This window comes from Scardinius erythrophthalmus (assembly GCF_964197995.2).
Source record: "Scardinius erythrophthalmus genome assembly, chromosome: 16".
Lineage (NCBI taxonomy): Eukaryota > Metazoa > Chordata > Actinopteri > Cypriniformes > Leuciscidae > Scardinius > Scardinius erythrophthalmus.
The window spans coordinates 18,586,483-18,608,080 of record NC_138236.1 but is presented as its reverse complement, the minus strand read 5'-3'; the positions used below and the strand labels follow the sequence as shown (position 1 = coordinate 18,608,080).

Here is a 21,598-nt window from a genome sequence, read left to right as displayed (position 1 = left end):
CTACATATACCCTTTAAAATAAATAAATTTAGCAGTTGTTTAGCAGGGTCTGTGTAACCTGTTCTGAAATGGTTTTATTATAATATACTGTATATCGTTATCGCAAGAGGCTGCAATGTATATCACAATATAGATTTTAGGCCATATCGCCCATCCCTAATTGATAGCCTATAGTAGTTGATAATAACATAGGTCTACCTAATGTTGCCTACGGACGGTAACAGTACAGAAGTAACCTTTTACAGTCTATGAGTAGAACAGCTTTCTCAAGCAGTTTGTGATGCATTTTGGAAACAGGAGATGAGCCCCTGGTCTAATGCGCCACCTGGCTTGAGAAACCCGTTCTCAAAGACTTAGGCTACTTTTATAGTCATTATTTGGGTAGCACACATATTCTTAATGCCTTCGGCAGAATTCAAATGAGCCATTTTAATCTAGATTAATCTAGATTAATTTCAAAATTAATCTAGATTAATCTAGATTAAAAAAATCAATCTATGCCCACCTCTAATTTGTTTACAGTATTAGCTACTTTTTTAGAAGGTAGTGTTGTGAATTGTTGCTTCATGTCTGTGATTTGTTTTTATAGAAATTGTTAAGAACACTGCATTGTACAGTATGTTGTACATTTTTTGGGCAACAGCTTATTCACAATGTGAGTTAGGCCTATACATTTTGCCTGGCATGTAACTTTAGTTCAAGTTCAAGTTAATGTGCATTTGCATTATTGTCTGTGCATATTTGTACGTTTTGTGTGCGCGTAATGAGTTTCCAGACAGTCATGGCTTTACCATATCCAACATCCCCTGATGTTGTTCCAGAGGACCAATAGTGGGGTTAAAAAAGAAACATCTACTCAGATAAATCACTTTGAGCATATAGGGCCAATCAATCTTTCCACGTATTAGAGAAAATCATCTTTAGGACTTGTCTGAAAGCCTGACTGAGAATGAAAAGCAACAGTTGTATCAATAAGCTGTTAGCCCCTGGATGGGTACAGTGTGCATGTGCTCCAGTTAGGAGCCCTGAGTATTTATATATGTGTGTGTGGGTGTGTGTCAGTGTGAGAGTGAGAGACTGAGGAGCCGTTGGTCCCCCAGACACCACTGTCTGTCTGTCCTTGTAGAATAATGCTTCCAGTATGGAGCCTTAAATTAGACCCACAGGTGGCCAATCTAATAATGTGTGTGGTTCAGCTGGACAGCATCGAGGCTCAGGCTGGAAGTGATTAAGAACTTTAGCTTTTCAGTCAAGAGAGAGTTTAAGCAAGTTGTGTGTGTGTGTGTGTGTGTGTGTGTGTGTGTGTGTGTGTGTGTGTTAAATCAAATTTGTGCAGCAGGCATTAGTGTATAGTATATAGGTGTCAAGGTGAGATCCCTGCAATCACACACAGTCAGACAAACATTTGAGTAACCATGACATTATCTCTCTCTTTCTCTGTGTGTGTGTGTGTGTATGTGTGTGGTTTGAAGTGATGTGCATGTAATCCATAGATTATGAAAAGACACTAAAAATGTCTTGGCAGACTATATGGCACAGATGCACATGCTGTGATTGTGCTGTTAATTTTTTATTTAAAGAGATAGTTGACCTAAAAATTTACTTGTGTCTTTCCAAACTGGTAGGATTATTTGTCTTCCATGGGACACAAAAGGTGAATTTTTAATCAATATCATATATTTTCCCCTGATGTAATGACAGTGAATGAGGACTGGGGCTGTCAAGCTTCAACGAAGTTGGAAAATGCCTATGGAGAAATCATAAAAGTGGTTTATGCATCTAATGAGGTGAAAGGTTTGGCGTTAGTGAGCATTTTTGAAAGAAGTGTCTAATGCTTAACAAGGCTGCTTTAGATTTTCGAAAAATACAGTAAAACTACAAAAAATACAGTAAATACAATTTACATTTTTCTTTCAATATTGTAATTTATTCCTGTGATGGCAAAGCTGAATTTTCAGCATCATTGCTCCAGTCTTCAGTGTCACATGATCCTTCAGAAATCATTCTAATATGCTGATTATGCAGTCAAGAAACATTTCTTATATTTATCAATGTTGAAAACAGTTGTGCTGCTTAATATTTTTTGAAATAGAAAACTTTTATAACATTATAAATGCCTTTACTGCCACCTTTGATACATTTAATGCATCCTTGCTGAATAAAAGTATTCCTTGCTTTAAAAAAATAATCTTGCTGAACCCAAACCACTGAACAGTCGTGTATATTCCAAATCTTCTGATGCCATATGATAGATTTGCATGAGAAACGGATTGAAATTCCAGTTGTTATTCATGAGGAATGTAACATCTGACAGACTCTGATTTGATGTCATTCAGGGAATTTTCTCACATGATTAAAAATTTTCTGTCTGTTCATCACACAGATCTACCGTATGATTTCAGAAGATTATAATGTAGTGCACGAGTCATTTGAACCACTTTTAAAATACTTCTAGTACTTCTGCATCCTTCTGAAGCTTGAAAAACCAATTACCCATTTATTGAAATTGCATGGAAAAAAAGACATTTAATTTTTTGCTTAACTAGCTCTTTAATTTTTTCTGTCGTCTCACCCCCCCCCCCCCCAAAAAAAACCCACAGGGTCAGCACCTGTAAGTGAAATAAAAATGGTGTTTGTGCTAATAACAATGTGTATGTGTTTTACAGAGCTCAATGTATTCTCTGGCGTTGAAGTGTCTTATCAGCCTTTCCACCGTCATCCTTCTTGGACTAATCATCGCTTACCATGCTCGAGAGGTGCAGGTAAACACACAAATGATGTTCTCACATTAGTGTCTATTGTTGATTTGTGGACACATTCACCATTGTTCTACGAATTTCCGTGGGCGAAATCTTGTTATTTCAATAGGAATTCGTGCGATCTGGCTTAAGATTTCCCAATGCAGATCTCACAACAGGTTCAAGTTGGATGAATTTGCTGCGTTGACCAACAGAAATCTTCTGGTTTGAAAGTGACTTTTGTAAATCTTGTGATTTCTCTTCCAGACCACTGCGCGCTTCCATCCCAAATGTGATATTTGACCAAACTATTATAACTTTCCAGTGTGTTTCACTCTGTGTAACAGTCACAATATGCAGCTACATTATAAAACGAATAGTTAATTGCTAATTAAAATATTTGCTTCGAGCAGTGGTGAATCATGGCACATGGGCATTCGAGGGCAGCAGCGTTCTCTGGGATGGCACAGGGACGCTGTGTGCAGAGGCCACTCTCAGTCCCGCGGTTCATGTTAGGGGCAGTTTTATGGGATTGTGCCCAGTCCCTGTTCTGCTTGTCCCCATAATTGAAAATGAGCAGTGATGTAGCAGGAAACATTTTCCAAGGGGTGTCCTGTGCTTTACTTTGCCTGTCTCACTATCTGTCTGTACCATAGGAATAAGATAAGCTGTCTGCCTGTGAAAAAAGTCTCCTTATCTGCTGGAGGCCAGAAATGAGGGATGAATGATAATAGTGGTGTACAGCTACAGGTCAAGTTAATAAAATCACAAAACTTAAACTACCGCTCAAAAGTTTTAGGGTCAGTTTTTTATATTTTTTTGAGAAATTAATCTTTTATTCAGCATGGAATCATTAAACTGATCAAAAGTAACAGTAGGGACTTACTTTTTTAGAAAAGATTTCCATTTTAGTTAACTGAACTTTCCATTCATCATAACATTTCCGCTAAATATTAAGGCGAGACACTACAGGCAATTTTTTATTTATTTTTTCATGCATCTGTCAACTTCGAGATTTTGAGCTTTTTGGCTTTTCATAAAGTGTTTTTTTTTTCAGACTAGTGTAAAGAAAATCATCAAAAATACACTTTTAACTGTATCTTTCAGAGCACTTATCTATTTGCGTCTGTAGATTTCAGTTACAGTATCTTTAAAGGTTTTCTCAAAATGAGTTTTTCCTCCTATTGAGCCAGAAATCTCCACTTCAGTAGCACTTACATACACCAAACTTTATAGTTTTATTCTTATCTACATTCTGAAGGTTTTTACAGGGGGGGGGTTTGTTCATATAAAACTTTCCTGATTTTCTACAACATTTTATTCCTAAAAATAATGGCAAAAATGTATTTATTTCTGTCTGTTGACAGTATTTTCTGATTTATAAAAAGAGATTTTGTTTTAATCAGTTGTGCCGCTTAAGGTAAGACACCCCAGGTGAATAGGGTAAAAAAAATCTTTTTAAATTTTTTTGATATATTAGAGTCAAGGGTTTTTACTTTTGCATATTTAAACAAAATTGCAGAAAACTTGTAATACAATTTTTTTTTTTTTGCAATTATTTATGTAATCAATCAACTGTTGAAGTATGGTGATATTTATTAGTTATTTTTTTACCCTATTCACCTGGGGTGTCTTGCCTTAAGCAGCACAACTGTTTTCAACATTGATAATAATAAGAAATGTTTCTTGAGCAGCAAATCAGCATTATGATTATTTCTGAAGGATCATGTGACACTGAAGACTGGAGTAATGATGCTGAAAATCCAGCTTTTCCATTACAGGAATACATTACATTTTAAAATATATTAAAATAGAAAAAAAAATGTAATATATTTAAAAAATGTAAAATTTAAATGTGCCTTTATATATATATATAGTACATATCTTTTTCTTATTATTTTTAAGTTGATTTTCAGCAAGGCACAAAGATGTAAACATTGTTTATTTGGAACATTTAGTAAGTTTTTAGGGTTATGCATTATGCACGTCTGACAAAGCTGATCTATCATCTGTCCTTCCCTCCATTTTAGCAGCAGTACATTTAATAAGGTTAAAGTGACAAACGTGTGACCCCTTTGAAAATTACAAATGCCTTAAGTAATTCATCATTATGAATGATTCAAATAATAATTGTAATAATCACTTTCCTTTTCAGTTGATGTCACAAATTTTCAATCAATTCCCAATGAATATGGTCTAATCCTACCCTTTTTTTTCATTGAATACCCTGTTTTACCTTTAAATACTACTCATTATAGAAGAAAAATAGGCTGTGAATGCTGAATGTTGACTTTAAGCTAACAGTTTGTTGATTTTTTTGGGACTAGCACAAGTGTGTGTTTCTTTACATAGGGAAATCTGTTCATACATTTATCCAACAGAATATCATTACAAGCTCACACATGCAAACATGTTCTCCCTTGTTTTCACTTTATCGCTGTGTATTCCACCCACTTTGTAATTTCCCTCATCACTCTTTTGCCATCTAACACTCTCGCCTCTATCAAATTATGCCCGTTCCTCTCTCTCTCTCTCTCTCTCTCTCTCTCTCTCTCTCTCTCTCTCTCTCTCTCTCTCTCTCTCTCTCTCTCTCTCTCTCTCTCTCTCTCTCTCTCTCTCTCTCTCTCTCTCTGTTCAAATCAATTCATTGTGTGCTTTCTCTCACGCCGTGTTATGTTTTCCTCTCCTTCCCTTCACCCCCCTCGGTTTTCCTCTCTCTCTCTCTCCTGCATGTTTAGTTGCTCGGTCTCCCTCTCTCTCTCTGGTTGTTTTTTTACCTTCATTCAACCTTCCCTTGCCCCCTCTGTCTGTGAGTCTGTGAATTATTCGTCTGCTTCAGGCACTTTTAAACTGCTGTTGAACACATGCACAGATATACAGCTCCGGCACTCGTTTTGCTCTCCGTTTCAGGCCAATGTGTGTGTGGTTGTGTAAGGGTGCAGACGGTGTTTCATTCATTTCGTTGGATTGAGAAGTTTCTCATGTACGTTCGGCGTTATGCAAGTGTTTTCATGGTGATGAGACTCTCTCTCCTGTGTGTGAGTCAGACTTCGGCAGCTCTTTTCTTGACAGAGACTGTGTGTGTATGCATGTGTGTGTTTTTGTGCATCGACGCAGTTTAAGCGAGATAAAAACATGATGCGAGTAGGTGTTGATTAAGGATGTTTTTGAGGAGAGAGACAGAGAGGAATATGACTGGAAGAATGATTGTTTATTCTTCATCCCTACATTCCCAAATTTACAAAGGTAGCAATATTGATTCAATATTATTTGGCACCTTAAAGAGATAGTTCACCAAAAAAATGTAATTATGTGATCATGTTCCAAACCTATTTGACTTTCTTCTGTGGAACACAAAACAAAATATTTTTGAAGAATGTTTCAGCCCATACAGTGAAAGTCATTGGACCATGGACAAAAACAAACAAACAAAAAAACATATTTTTTTCTTTTGTGTTCCACAGATGAAATTCATAAAGATTTTGAGATGGGGGTGGTTAAATGATGACATATTTCTTTCTTTTTGCGTGAACTATCCTTTTAGTCATAGTCCTGTGAATCTCTCAATGTATCCCATTTTTAGGGTGTTCACACTTGCCATGTTTAGTTCGATTAAAACTAACCCTCGTGCAATTGCTTTGTTAGTGCGGTTCATTTGAATAAGTGTGAACGCTGCCGAGAACGCTGAAAAGATGGGTCTTGGTTCGCTTTGAATGTAATGTGAATGCAACACATACTAAAGACATGTAAACGAACCAAAAAAAGGAAGATGAAACCCTAAAAAGGACAGAATGCTCACGCATACCGTTTTTTTCCATTGTCGTGATGTTACCCATCACAGTTCAGTACAGGCATCAGAACCGCGTCTCGCAGCAGATCTTCGTTTGTGTGTGTGATGGAGGGATTCCTGCTGTTTTGACTCCTCCACACATTTTATAAGCTCTTCACGAGTTCTCAGCTGGTCAAAATACTATCACATGTAGGCTACACACATACAATGAGTGCATTTAGCCCAGAACACAGCATTGTTTTTAATGTTTGGTAAGTTTCATCTCAAAATAGGCAATACGTCATAAAAGCAGACCAATCGGATTGTGAACGTATCCCTGTGCCTTCAGGTTCGGTGAAAAAAATGCCAATCTGAACCCTAACATTTAGACCAGGACTAAATGTTTGATTGTTTGTTTTGGTCCGGACCAAACAAACCAAACGAACCGAACTTTAAGTTAACACACCCTTATTTTCAGTTCAGTCAAAATCCACTTTGTCGTTATGGTTGAAAGCACCTCTAAGGTAGCGTTTGAACTCAAGTGTACGTGTTAATGTGAGTGCGTCTCTTCCTCAGAGCCAACAGGCTTCATCCTTGGCAAAAGTTTGTGAACTGCTTGGCTCACCTAGAACCACATTAAAATGATTCATTGCTGTGCAGCTTCAGCTAAGACCTATTCAAGAGTTTGGTGAATCACCAGTATTACATGAAGCCAATTCTATAATTTAGCTTCAAGGTTGAGCTGATTCTAGAAACGTTCTGCTTGAGTGGTTTTTATGATGAGCTTTTGGAAGCTGTTTGGCCCTTGGGGACTTAACACACTGCGCATTTGAGTTCATGTATTTGGTTGGTGACAACACGAGACACTGTAAAAGACTATATAAAATGATAAATAATTGATGTGGAATTTCACAGGTATTTGCTGGAATAAGACATTGGTTAGCCATTGGAAATTTACCATGGAAATCAAATTTGTCCATGGTAAATTTCCAATGAAATTTACAGGAATTTACAGTTATTTGTTGCTCCAACAGAACTGTGGTAACTTGGTATTATCATTACTATACACACACATATATATATATATATATATATATATATATATATATATATATATATATATATATATATATATATATATATATATATATAAATGGCATGACTAAAGAAATGGCATGACTAAAGAGTTCTGAATTGAATTTTATTGAATTATTGAAAAAATAACAACTCTCTTTTGGTATATTTAAATATATTTTGGCAGAAACTAAAGTTTGTCCTATAACATGCTCTACATTTTTGCTTAGCTACAGTATATTAAGACTGAGGCCAGTTGCCACACTATTTATTCAGTTAATAGTACTCATCATAGTAGGCTTATTTTTTAAGTTAGGTTCCCATATACATTATTGTATTATAGAGTCTACTAAAGGTAGGGTAGGCAATTTGTTTTATAAACACTTTTTATTATACTGGTTGAAACTTTCTTCACACCCTGACAGCAATCAATAATAGAAATGGAAGTCTCAGGACCAAAAAATGTTCATCCAATCATCTGAATGCAATGATACAATCTCCTACCTGCCTGTCAACATATGTATTTGCATACCTCCGCGCACCCTGCTCTTGCAGACATCACCCATCTTCAGTGCGTTCCTTAAGGCTGTGCAGAGCTGTAGACAGACGTTAGTCACCGAGCACCAAAAACAAACAGCAGCTGCCTTTTACAGTTCCTCCTGAACCAAAACAATGCGCTTATGCTGTGTTCACGCCATGTCGTAACCGTAATTATGAGATGGCAACCCGTGGCGTTTTACCCGGAGCTGTTCACGTCCACAGACTCAGAATTGTGCGTTTTCTATGTCAACTATCAACACCGAAATTAATCTGCAGCCGTCAGGAGGTACAAGTAGGCTCTGTAAGTTGTCTACATTCATTATTATTGTCATTTTACGTGGTTTGAGACATGAGGTCATTTAACGCCGTCTCTCATCTCGTGACACTTTGCAGACTCTGCTGTGTGCGTTCATGTGTTTTGAAGGATGCGTGGCTTGGATCAGGAAGCATGGATATCATGCTTTCAAAGCTAACTTGCTATTGCTAGTCGCTCTGATATTGCCTACCATACCTTTAAACTGGTCACTACATTTTCATCGTTTCTGACCAGGAAAAATGTTACAGTTCATATAATGTGATTGTGACAACATCCCTCAATAGCTATATGGGGTCACTAGTGGTCACTAAATTGCCATAAATCTGCCTGTTAGAGGCTTTCAACAGAAATTTAAACCATAATATAACATTTAAATATACAATTAAAATGTAATATTTGAAAAATGTAATTGATAAATTGACATAAATAAAAAAATCATGTCCCGATTTGACGTTTATGGTGTTAAAATTTAATTGAATCTGACCTGCGAGCGCAGCTCCACAGCTGACTTCAGCTCTAATACTGAAGTACTGAGATAGAGACTGTAAAAAAAAAAAAACAGCCATGAAATTTGTCAACTATCCAGTTACAATACAGCTATTTTGAAAGGGAGTAGAAAAATGTTCTGAATGTTACAAGCGCAGGCTAGAAATAAAAGGCATAATTTAGCAAAGAGTAAGCAGAATGCTAATGTAGATTAGATCCCCTCAGGGTTCTGGAAAAGGAATGAGGTGTCAGTGACAGTCCTGTACTTAGAGCTGAGAGGTTACTGTAGTATTAACCACGCGGTACAGCTCTCCCTCCTGCTCTGACATAAAGGAGCTAATGCACAGGGAAGGCTTTTAACTGACGGCATGAACGGTGCTGGCAACGGAACGACAAGGAAACGTTTCCAGAACATTGCGAAAGCACCCTGACAGCACATCTCGTCTCTCAGGTTCACTGTGTGAGGGTTGTTGCTTGGAGGAAACTAAAGGGGTTTCCTGCTGTTTTTGCTACTTGCTACACACATGGGAGATTGTGCGTATGTGCGAGAGAGAGAAAGTGTGGATATAAATGTATTTATTTTAAAAAGAGGGAATTCCAAGCAGATTCCACTGCTTTTAAAAACACTGCAGGCAGATTTCCTGTATTATTTAGCCTGTGTGTGTTGGTATTCTGGGCTTGCCCATTAGTAATCTGAGTGGATTGGAGTTACCTGTTTCGTTCTGTAACACATTTCAGGAATCATAACAGATTCACCATAAGGCAGTAGGATCGTTTTGCATGACATGCTTACAGACAGCCGATTAATTGCCTTTATGATGAATTTCTGCCTCTGATGAAGTTGATCAGACAATTTGGATCACAGTTTTGAAGTGTGACTGCTGCTATGACGCCTGTTGACTGTAACTTGTGCTATAAATGGGACATTTACAGTTATTTACCCAAATCATGTACTTTAGGATATGTATTTTAATTCATGAAGTAGGCCTATTCCTCTAGTAAAAGTACAAAATTACTAAATGTATACATTAAATGTATACATTACCGATGGAAATCTCTTATGCTCATCAATGCTGCATTTATTGGATCAAAATACAATAAAACAGTAATATTGTGGAATATGATTACAATTTAAAATAACTCTTTTCTATTTTAATATATTTTAAAATTGAATGTATTCCTGTGATGGCAAAGCTGAATTTTCAGCATCATTACTCCAGTTTTCAGTGTCACGTGACATGATCCTTCAGAAATCATTCTAATATGCGGATTTGCTGCTCAATACACATTTCTAATTATTATCATTGTTGAAAAGAGTTGTGCTGCTTAATATTTTTGTGGAAACTGATCATGGATTTTATGATGAATAGAACGTTCAAAAGAACAGCATTTATATATATTTTTTGTAACAATATAAATGTCTTTATTGTCACATTTTAACAATTTAATGCATCCCCTGCTGAATATCTAAAATCATACTTTACTTTTTTTTTTACTTTGGTACAATGGCAAAACTCAAAACGTTAATTGCATTTCATCGTATTATTCAGTCCCACAGACTCCCACTCCTTTTAAAAGGTCCTGCTTTTGTCTTCAAACTTTCGGTTTGTGTTGAAGCTGCTGATTTGTGTAAGAGCGTAGAAAGAATTTAGCCAACTAAAGAAAGCATTTTAACAGACAATTTAGCTGCCCGGTGTTAGCATTATTATAGAAGTTATTAATAGTGCGTGAATAGGTGATCGTATTTATATCCATTTTGCAAAGACACAAGTGTAATTGGGAATCAGTCAGTGAAGACCATAGACTGTAAAAAAAATGGACGTAGTGTCCGTGACGTCACCCGTAGGTTTATAAAGAGCATTTTTGAAACACAAAGTCGGTGGAGCCGGCCGTCGCCATCTTGGCAGCACGTCAACGCACCTCACTCTCGGATAACTGAAAATGGGCAAAGACGCGGGATTAGCGGAGGTGATGTGACGGCTAACAGACAGCAGACAAATGGCTAGTAGTGTCACTCAAGTGGCCACGCCCTTAATTATGCACAACTTTAAGGCTTAATATAATTTAAACGGATGAGTTATACAAAAATTCACCCCCCTCACAGTTGTCATGAAGGGCAAAATTAGCTATATAGACCAAAAGCACTTTTTGTACCAGGCTGTGAACATTTTTTTCTGCTGTAAATGTTGGTATATTAACATGGGAGGTCTATAGGATTGATTCTCTTTTGTAGCCTGTCTCTAGCGGCCAGTTGATGAATTGCAGTTTGAGTCACTTCCGTGTTGGATTCAAGAGAGAGACCGGAAGGTTGCTGCATGATTTAATGTTGTAAAATGTGTTATTTTAGTATTATTTATATACTATTGTAATATTTAATATTTTCAGTTTTCATTTTAATTTTAGTTTAAGTTTTTTTATGTGATTTTGTCATTTTTATTTGTTGGTTTTTATGTTATTTTTATTTTAGTGCATAAGGCAACATTTCACATTTTCATTTAAGTTAAAGATTTTTATATAATACCTTGAGTTTGATCAGAAGAATAAGCATAGCAGTCAACACATTTTTTTTCTTTCTTTCCAAGGCAAAATATAGCCACCATTACGGGTTTGCCAGGGTTTGTGCAGAACCACTTCAGTTGTTTTTGTATATGAGTTAGGATGTCAGAACTGTCTCAGACTGCCCAGTCAAAGCTGTCAGTTGACTAAAGTCTGCAGAACTGTATATCACACACTCTGACATAAAGACAGTTGATGTCTGCCTTGACTTTTACTTAAGATCTCACTTGGGTCATATACAATCTGACAAGCAACAATGATAAAAGACAGAAAAAAATCGTACAGTGTTAGCCGGGATTCAGTGATTGTAGGGAAGTGTGCTGATCTGAATTAGTATGTAAGCGTTTGTTTGTTTGTGTGTGGTGTGTATATGTGTGACTTACAATGCTATTATCATAACAAAAGTGTTCATCTCTGACAGGACAAAACAACAAAACAGACACTATTCTTCTCGTTTGGCTTCACTCTTTCCCTCTCTCTCCTCTTTCAGCTTCAGTCTTCCTCCTGGATTTCCCTTTTTTTTCTCAGGTCTGCATTTTTCTCTTTCTCCCGTTCTTCATTTAGCTGTCTGCTCTCCTATTCATCCTTCCTTTCTTTCCCTAATTTTTCCTAATTGGCTCTGGCCCTCATTTGTTGGGAGGTTCTGGGTTTCTCTCTCTCTCGTCTCCTCTCTTTCTCTCTCTGATGGGTTTAGAGAAGCAGCTCGGTCCAGTCACTCATGTTGACTGATTACCTTAACTAATGGAATTTAATTATTCAGCATATCCTGGTGGCGATTTGGCCCAAAAAAGAACGACAGGATGGGTGATGGGGGGAGGGGGCGAGGTAGTGGAGAGATGAATTAGGAGTAACGTGCGGAAGAGGAAAGGGAGAGATGATGATGGAGAAAAAGGAGATTTCAGCATTTTTAGCATTTCTTTTTTTCCCCTCAAAGTTACGTGGAACGTTCCCACGATTACTCATAAACGCAAAGATTTACAGAAACGAGAACCATTTATCTGCAGACAAAGATTTTGACGATTTTCAGCAAATTTCAGAAATATGGAAGGAGCCATGTAATGAAATAGGCTATTTGGCTGTTTTGAGCCAATATGTGTTTGTTGTGAACTGATAAATGGACAATTTTGAGTTGATATTTGTCTAAATATGTTGAGCGTAACCAGGGTTAAAACCGTAAAACATTTTTCATTATTTGTTGAAATAAAACTAAGAAAAATGACGAAACGCTCAACAAAATTACTAAAACTATAACTAAAATTAAATTGAAAACAGAAAAAAAAAAAAAATGAAAACTAATTCAAAATATTAATAAAAACTAGAGTTGGACCTCTAATAAAAAACTATAAATGACACTAAAATAACACTGAGCGTAATGTGATTAAACATTGTTTTTTATTATTGTTTATTGTTATTAAATGTTAAAACATTTTAAGTTTTAATAAACATTATGTTTTTAAATATTTTAGTGAATCTTTGAGGAAATATTCTTTGAAATAAATGTTGATTTGATCCATTTAATATTCATAACATTTTAACATTTAACTGCTTTAAATTTTTTTTGTTAATTTTGTTTTAAAAAGTGTTTTTTTATTTAATCAATTTAATGTTTTTAAAAGTTTAAACATTTTAACATTCTAATGATAATCATATTATTTTTCAAATGTTTTTAGAGAATTTTTAATAAAAATTGTGTGAAATAAATTTTTCATCAATTTAATGTAGCTATCATCACTGTTTACTAAATGTTTAAACATTTATATTTATAATAATATTTAATATGTATCTCTTTTCAAGTATTTTATAGTGAATTTTTGCATATGAAAAAGTGTTCAAAAATAATCAAATCATCTTTTTAAAATATTTTTAGTGAATTTAGTGTAATATTGTGTTAATTTAAGTTCATCAGTATTCTGTCTCAGTCTCCTATATTATTTACAAAAAGCAACATTTAATCAGCTACAGTCCACTGTAGATGTCAATATCAGTCATTAAGACCCGTATTCGTCAACCATTATTCATAAATCATAGAGCCATCCATACAAGCCTCTCACTGATTCACATGCACTCACACACACACACTCTCACACATTCTCTTTCATTCTCCTTCCACCTACCCACAAGCGTGTATTTTTCCCGCACATTCATTCTCTTTCTCGGCTTCTTTCCCTGCCTTTCACCTCCTTTCTATCTCGCTCCCTCTCACTTTCCTCATGCTCTCTCTCTCTCTTTTGTGATTGCATACACACACACACAAACACACAGTCATTCTCTCCCTCTCTCACCAGGGGATCCTAATTAAGCTTGGCTGGTCTTTGATGTTGTCGCCTAGGCAACAGTCACCATGACGAGGCTGGCTTTTCCAGAAAAAAAAAAAAAAAACATGCGCATTTTACAGCCATACGACATGCACGGTGCCCTTCACACACAGAGTCAGGCACGCACACATGCACGAGCAATTAGATAAACAAAACAATTTCTTCAGATGCCAGAAAGACCTGTTGCGCTGTGACACAACCTTGCGATGGATATAGGCGAGAGTGCCATCTATATAGCTGAAGAGATATCCGAATTCATTCATGAGTTCTCAGGATTCCCGTATAATCATTTGCAGCCCTGTGTGTGGGTGTGTGTGTGTGGATGTGTGTATGTCTCAGTGGGGAAAACCCTGCTTGCCTTCTGCTTATCAATTAAACAAACCTCGCCAATCTAACACTTACAATTAACATTAAACACATCTAACACCGCCAGCCAGCACAATTAGCTTCCCGTTCCGTCGTTAGGCTCTGCTGATACACCGCCTGACATGAAGTTGCATTGGGAGAGAGAACGAGAGAAAGAGAGAGAGTCGTATAACTGTCAGTGCACATTATGCCAGCGGAATTCTGTTTGCTTATTGCTCTGTCTGTTTGGCGTTCCTGGCAGGATAAAATGACTATCTGAGCGTGTTCTCATTGTGGGACTCATCAATCTTTTTCCCTCTCATTTTGCCTCCTGCGCTGCTTCTGAGAGCACACTTTACTCATTCAGTTAGTCGAACGGCAGCTCTATTTATTAGTTGTTCTAATGAGGTAATCTGAATTATTAATTTGTAATTGAAGTTTTTTGATTAAATGGATGATGAATAGTTAGTCTTAAGTTGTTATGTAACATTCGTTTTTTCTCTTTTTATTCTTTTGCCCTAAGTAGCACAGCGTGACAAGCAATTTGTCTCTCAACGCTTAAAGCAAAAATACTGGGCGATGCAACACAAGAACATTTTTATTTATTAGAGCTGTTTGGTCCTAAAATCAGGAAGAGACTTTTACATTTTTTTGGGCCTCTGGAAATTCGAATACGTTTTTTGAATAGCACTTTTTGATTTATGAATACATTTGTTATTTGAAATGATTGTTTATGAGTACTTTCTTGTTTTGTTCACTATTAATTTTCACACAGACATGCCTCAAAAACTCATTATAAATTTCTGAGGGAACACATGGCCCTGCTAATTCTCATCTGGCTTTTAGAAGTGCAAAAGGACCAATCAGATTTTACTCTAGACATTATGGGCCCTATTTTAACGATCTGAAACGCAAGTATCAAGCGCGAAACGCAAGTAACTTTGTGGGCGGATCTCGGGTGCTGTTGCTATTATACCGGCGGGATAAATGACTCTTGCGCCCGATGCAAATCTAAAATGGGTTGGTCTGAAGTAGCTACATTACTCAGAGGTGTGGTTTGGGCGTAACGTGAAATAAACCAATCAGAGCGTCATCTCACATTCCCTTTAAAAGCAGGCGCGCTTGTTCCATGGCGGATTGCTATTATAACGGCGGATTTGCCAGGCGCGCGCCAGGAGTGGTTCACAGCCGAGGAGAGCAACATTCTCGTCAAAGAGTAAAAGACAGAGAAGTGACATTGTATGGGGATGGGAGAAACCCACCCAAATTAGCTTCAGTTAAACAGGCTTATAATACTTTTGGTAAATGTGTAAGCTAGATTTATGCCTATTTTTTCACATTTTCACCACAATGATTTCCCTCATGTGGAATATTTTTCCTTGTAATTATGTATGATTTGCAAAAATGGCAACTGCTGCGTCTGTGTGTAAATGAGAGAAGCAAAGTGTATGCGCGTTGTGCACACGCTTCATTATGGCCAAGCATGCGCCCTTAAGATAGCATCTAAATAACGCGCCACTGACTTTAGACTAGGTTTTTCTTGGTCTGTGGTGGAACTGTTTTCTGGAACTGCAAAATAGCACCAGGGAACGTTTGCGCCGGAACACGCCTCCTCTTTTCGCTGAACCGCCCCCGGGAGCGCAAGTTCATTCCCTAATTTACCGACGTGCGTCTGTCGAAGGAAAAGTCCACTGTGCGCCGGGTGCAAAATAGGAATGATACATGCGTCGGTGTGCAAAGACAATTGCGCTGGGTGCAAGATAGGGCCCTATGTCTAGATATTAAGCCAAGTTATTTAGTTATAAATAATATATTTTTTTTGTTTTGTTTTGCTCTAAAATCCAGAAGAGAATTTGCATTTTTGAGCCATGAGTTTCCTCTGGAATTTCTTTTTTTTTTAGCAAATTCACATTATGATTTATGTGTACTATTACGACCTAGGATTAAGTCACGATAAATAAAAAGAAAAAGCAGGAAAATTAAACATGACTCCCCGCCCAGTGCTCAGACTAAGAAAAAAAGAAAATAAATTCACATACGAAAAAAACAGCTATACGATAAATGTTTTATTAAGATGTTGAAAAAAATAAAAAATAAAATTGAAAGCTTCAGAGAAACATAAGAATGACCATTTGGTGCATAAACTTCAGGGTGACCCACGGCCCAAAATAACAAACAAAAAGTCAATATGAATAAAAGACAAAATATCTTCCCTCTAGAGATCAAAGAAAAATCCAATTGATTAACCTAAATACACTATCAAAACAGAGCGAATGTTACAAAGGACACCAACACTTCTTAAAATATATAACAGTCATAAAACAATAACATTGTTGGTGGGGAGACAGGAGAAGTGTGACCGGCTCGAAGTCGCAGCAGCTCGTTGAAGAGCGGAAGAGATTGTTTTAAACCTGCCGCAATCAGTGCCATCCAATCCAATGAAGACTGGCAGAGCCATCAATCAGCTGGTTAAAGGATGCTACTCAGGACAAACAACACACACACACACACACACACACACACACACACACACACACACACACACACACACACACACACACACACACACACACACACACACACACACACACACACACACACACACACACACACACACAGACACACAGACACACAGACAAAACAAATTCAAAACAAGAACAAATGCATAATATAAAAGAACACAAAAAAACACACATCCGTAACAGTACTTTACTATTTTCTTCAACATATATTACACATAGCCATATCTCAAATGAAAAATGTATTAGAAGTTCCATTTTTGGATTTTAGCACGATTCTGGATTTTATTTTATTTTATTTTATTTTTCTATCTGTATTTTTATTTTTTATTCTTGTGTAAAATTGTATAAACATTATATATATATATATATATATAGTTTTTATGGGGGTTTGGTTTTATTTCTTTGTGTTATATCACTGTCACAGCTAGTGGCTGCTGTGTTCCATTGGGCACTTCTTTACATTTTAATATAAATTTGATATCCATTAAGCAAATTGAAACTTTGCCGGGAAACTCTGCTCAATTTGCATTGTTTAACATTCCCATTCTGACTTTTCCCCTTCAGCTCTTTGTCATTGACAATGGTGCGGACGACTGGCGGATCGCCATGACCATGGAGAGAGTGCTGCTCATCGCTCTGGAGCTGATCGTTTCGGCGGTTCACCCGGTGCCGGGGGACTTCAAGTTTATGTGGCGGGCACGGCTGGCCTTCTCCTACGCTCCCTCGCAGGCGGAGGCAGATCTAGACATGGTGCTGTCTGTACCCATGTTCCTTAGACTCTACCTCATCGCCAGAGTCATGCTGCTACATAGCAAGCTCTTCACCGACGCCTCCTCCCGCAGCATAGGGGCACTCAACAAGGTCAGAGGTCAACCCAATGATTAAAAACTGAGAATTTAGGGTGTTAATTAAATGTGCAGCATTTGATTCTGAGTGTGGTTTTCCTTTTCTTGTTGTTTACGTTCTTTTGGCTAGTTAGAATGGTTCCAGTAGCCTCTGTTGGTTGATAGCAGTGAATTCTGACTAAATAATATATTTGCAAGTAACACATCGCCTGATTCCTGTTCGAAGGTCTCTTAAAAGCATGAAATCACATACTTCTGGAGGGTTCTACACTTTCCAAGCAACTGCCATTGAGATGAATGAGAATGCTAACAGCTAGCTTTCTTCAGGTATTATAGACCAACTAGTCCAAACCTCATCAACTGGTCAGGTTTTTCACTTACTGTCTATCTTCAATTCCCCTCTTGCGCCCAGATTCAATAAATACATCCTCTTTATGTTTTAGGAGTGGGGGTTCAATCTTCAGATGGCTGGCAGGAGCCGCCACTGGCATGTCACGTGACCGTGATTCTGGTATATCACGTGACCTGCCAGTGGTTGGCTATTGTCTGGCAGTCTGCCTTTTGCAAGTTTCAGAAACCATTGATTTTTGCCAGTTTATCTGTTTTGTATGTTCCTCCCTCTCTAGCTCGTGTATTATGCATCTGTTGATATGATTATGTTCTTTTGCATGATTGGCATTTTAGAGAATTCAGACTGGTTGCTTACTGACGCTCAGTCCAGTCAGCTGAACTGCGTGTATAACGCGTTGTCTGAAACTCTCGCTGTAAGGTAATACATTGTTTTATTTTTATGAATGGAATCTCATTCATCTATTATTTAGTATAAGTAATGTTTTAGAGAATTTTATCCCAATTAAACCAGTTAAAATGGACGTGATCAGACTGGTTGCTTATTGACGCTTTACCGGATGCTCAATCCAGTCAGCCGCGGCTGAACTGCGTGTATAACGCGTTGTCTGACACTCTCGCTGTAAGGAAATACATTGTTTTCTTTTTATGAATGGAATCTCGTGCATCTATAATTTAGTATTAGTGATGTTTTAGAACATTTTATCCCAATTAAACCAGTTAAAATGGACGTGATCAGACTGGTTGCTTACTGACGCTTTACCGGATGCTCAATCCAGTCAGCCGCGGCTGAACTGCGTGTATAACGCGTTGTCTGACACTCTCGCTGTAAGGAAATACATTGTTTTCTTTTTATGAATGGAATCTCGTGCATCTATAATTTAGAATTAGTGATGTTTTATGGAATTTTATCCCAATTAAACCAGTTAAAATGGATGTGATCAGACTGGTTGCTTACTGACGCTTTACCGGATGCTCAATCCAGTCAGCCGCGGCTGAACTGCGTGTATAACGCGTTGTCTGACACTCTCGCTGTAAGGAAATACATTGTTTTCTTTTTATGAATGGAATCTCGTGCATCTATAATTTAGAATTAGTGATGTTTTATGGAATTTTATCCCAATTAAACCAGTTAAAATGGATGTGATCAGACTGGTTGCTTACTGACGCTTTACCGGATGCTCAATCCAGTCAGCCGCGGCTGAACTGCGTGTATAACGCGTTGTCTGACACTCTCGCTGCAAGGAAATACATTGTTTCCTTTTTATGAATGGAATCTCATGCATCTATTATTTAGTATTAGTTATGTTTTAGAGAATTTTATCCCAATTAAACCAGTTAAAATGGACGTGATCAGACTGGTTGCTTACTGACGCTTTGCTGGGCGCTCAATCCAGTCAGCCGCGCTGAACTGCGTGTATAACGCGTTGTCTGACACTCTCGCTGTAAGGAAATACATTGTTTTCTTTTTATGGTCACGTGAAATGCCAGAATCAGACTGGCAGACACCAACCAGCCACTGACATGTCACGTGAAATGCCAGATTCAGACTGGCAGATGCCAACCAGCCACTGACAGGTCACGTGAAATGCCAGATTCAGACTGGCAGACGCCAACCAGCCACTGACAGGTCACGTGAAATGCCAGAATCAGACTGGCAGACGCCAACCAGCCACTGACAGGTCACGTGAAAATCCAGAATCAGACTGGCAGACGCCAACCAGCCACTGACAGGTCACGTGAAATGCCAGAATCAGACTGGCAGACGCCAACCAGCCACTGACAGGTCACGTGAAATGCCAGAATCAGACTGGCAGACGCCAACCAGCCACTGACAGGTCACGTGAAATGCCAGAATCAGACTGTATGTCAACCAGCCACTGACAGGTCACGTGAAATTCCAGAATCAGACTGGCAGATGCCAACCAGCCACTGACAGGTCACGTGAAATGCCAGAATCAGACTGGCAGACGCCAACCAGCCACTGACAGGTCACGTGAAATGCCAGAATCAGACTGGCAAACGCCAACCAGCCACTGACAGGTCACGTGAAATGCCAGAATCAGACTGGCAGACGCCAACCAGCCACTGACAGGTCACGTGAAATGCCAGAATCAGACTGTATGCCAACCAGCCACTGACAGGTCACGTGAAATGCCAGAATCAGACTGGCAGACGCCAACCAGCCACTGACAGGTCACGTGAAATGCCAGATTCAGACTGGCAGACGCCAACCAGCCACTGACAGGTCACGTGAAATGCCAAAATCAGACTGGCAGACGCCAACCAGCCACTGACAGGTCACTTGAAAATCCAGAATCAGACTGGCAGACGCCAACCAGCCACTGACAGGTCACGTGAAATGCCAGAATCAGACTGGCAGACGCCAACCAGCCACTGACAGGTCACGTGAAATGCCAGAATCAGACTGGCAGACGCCAACCAGCCACTGACAGGTCACGTGAAATGCCAGAATCAGACTGGCAGACGCCAACCAGCCACTGACAGGTCACGTGAAAATCCAGAATCAGACTGGCAGACGCCAACCAGCCACTGACAGGTCACGTGAAATGCCAGAATCAGACTGGCAGACGCCAACCAGCCACTGACAGGTCACGTGAAAATCCAGAATCAGACTGGCAGACGCCAACCAGCCACTGACAGGTCACGTGAAATGCCAGAATCAGACTGGCAGACGCCAACCAGCCACTGACAGGTCACGTGAAATGCCAGAATCAGACTGGCAAACGCCAACCAGCCACTGACAGGTCACGTGAAATGCCAGAATCAGACTGGCAGATGCCAACCAGCCACTGACAGGTCACGTGAAATGCCAGAATCAGACTGGCAAACGCCAACCAGCCACTGACAGGTCACGTGAAATGCCAGAATCAGACTGGCAGACGCCAACCAGCCACTGACAGGTCACGTGAAATGCCAGAATCAGACTGTATGCCAACCAGCCACTGACAGGTCACGTAAAATGCCAGAATCAGACTGGCAGACGCCAACCAGCCACTGACAGGTCACGTGATATGCCAGAATCAGACTGTATGCCAACCAGCCACTGACAGGTCACGTGAAATGCCAGTGGCGGCTCCTGCCGGCACTGACAGGTCACATGACATGCCAGTGGCGGCTCCTGCCAGCCAGCTGAAGATTGAACCCCTATTGTGTTTTAGTTCCCTTTTATGTGGACAGTCATGAGCATTGAGGCCTGTGGTTTTCTGCGCTAGAGGAAAGAGGTTTTGTGTGGATTTATGTGGTTTGTTCAGTCTCTTGAGAAAGATGAACCTTTCAGCTTTACTGACAGTTTAAAGATTCTACATTTATAGGCTGGTTCACACTTACCCACAAAACAGCAACATGGTTAACACACTGATCCAGCCAGTTTTGGGGAAGCTACTTTAAAACTGCTACAAGCTACTAAAAATGAAAACTAGTTACACTACAGTCTAATGGTCAGATAAACAAAGAGTTTCAAACTTTTCAGTTCCATGGACTTTCAAATATAATGATCCCTTTACTAGGGACCCCTTTCCTAAAAAGGCTGCTATGTATACAGACCCATTTGTACTGTAAATATGAATATTATAATTTTGTATTAAATGTTATCTTGAAAATCTTTATTTTCTATCAAGTTGACTACCCACCATACGAGAATGGTTAGCTGTATAAATGTGAAGAAATACAGAACTGTCTTTTCTACATTATTTTTCTTTAAACTTTTTTTTTTTTTTTTTT

The 21,598-nt window shown here is 38.5% G+C and overlaps 1 protein-coding gene across 2 annotated transcripts in view; it reads left to right on the top strand.

Annotated features, from left to right (window-relative positions):
* The window catches only part of kcnn3 (potassium intermediate/small conductance calcium-activated channel, subfamily N, member 3), a 66,816-nt gene that overhangs the window by 15,373 nt on the left and 29,845 nt on the right, over positions 1 to 21,598 (top strand). Inside the window, exons 1-3 of one of the 2 annotated variants that reach the window (XM_081388312.1) lie at positions 1,258 to 1,368; positions 2,667 to 2,762; positions 17,226 to 17,522. In XM_081388312.1, the coding sequence (XP_081244438.1) occupies positions 2,673 to 2,762; positions 17,226 to 17,522 (387 nt within the window). In that variant the 5' untranslated portion in view covers positions 1,258 to 1,368; positions 2,667 to 2,672. Of the gene's footprint in view, positions 1 to 1,257; positions 1,369 to 2,666; positions 2,763 to 17,225; positions 17,523 to 21,598 lie in introns of those variants that run through there. The other variant, XM_081388311.1, reaches the window with a different exon arrangement.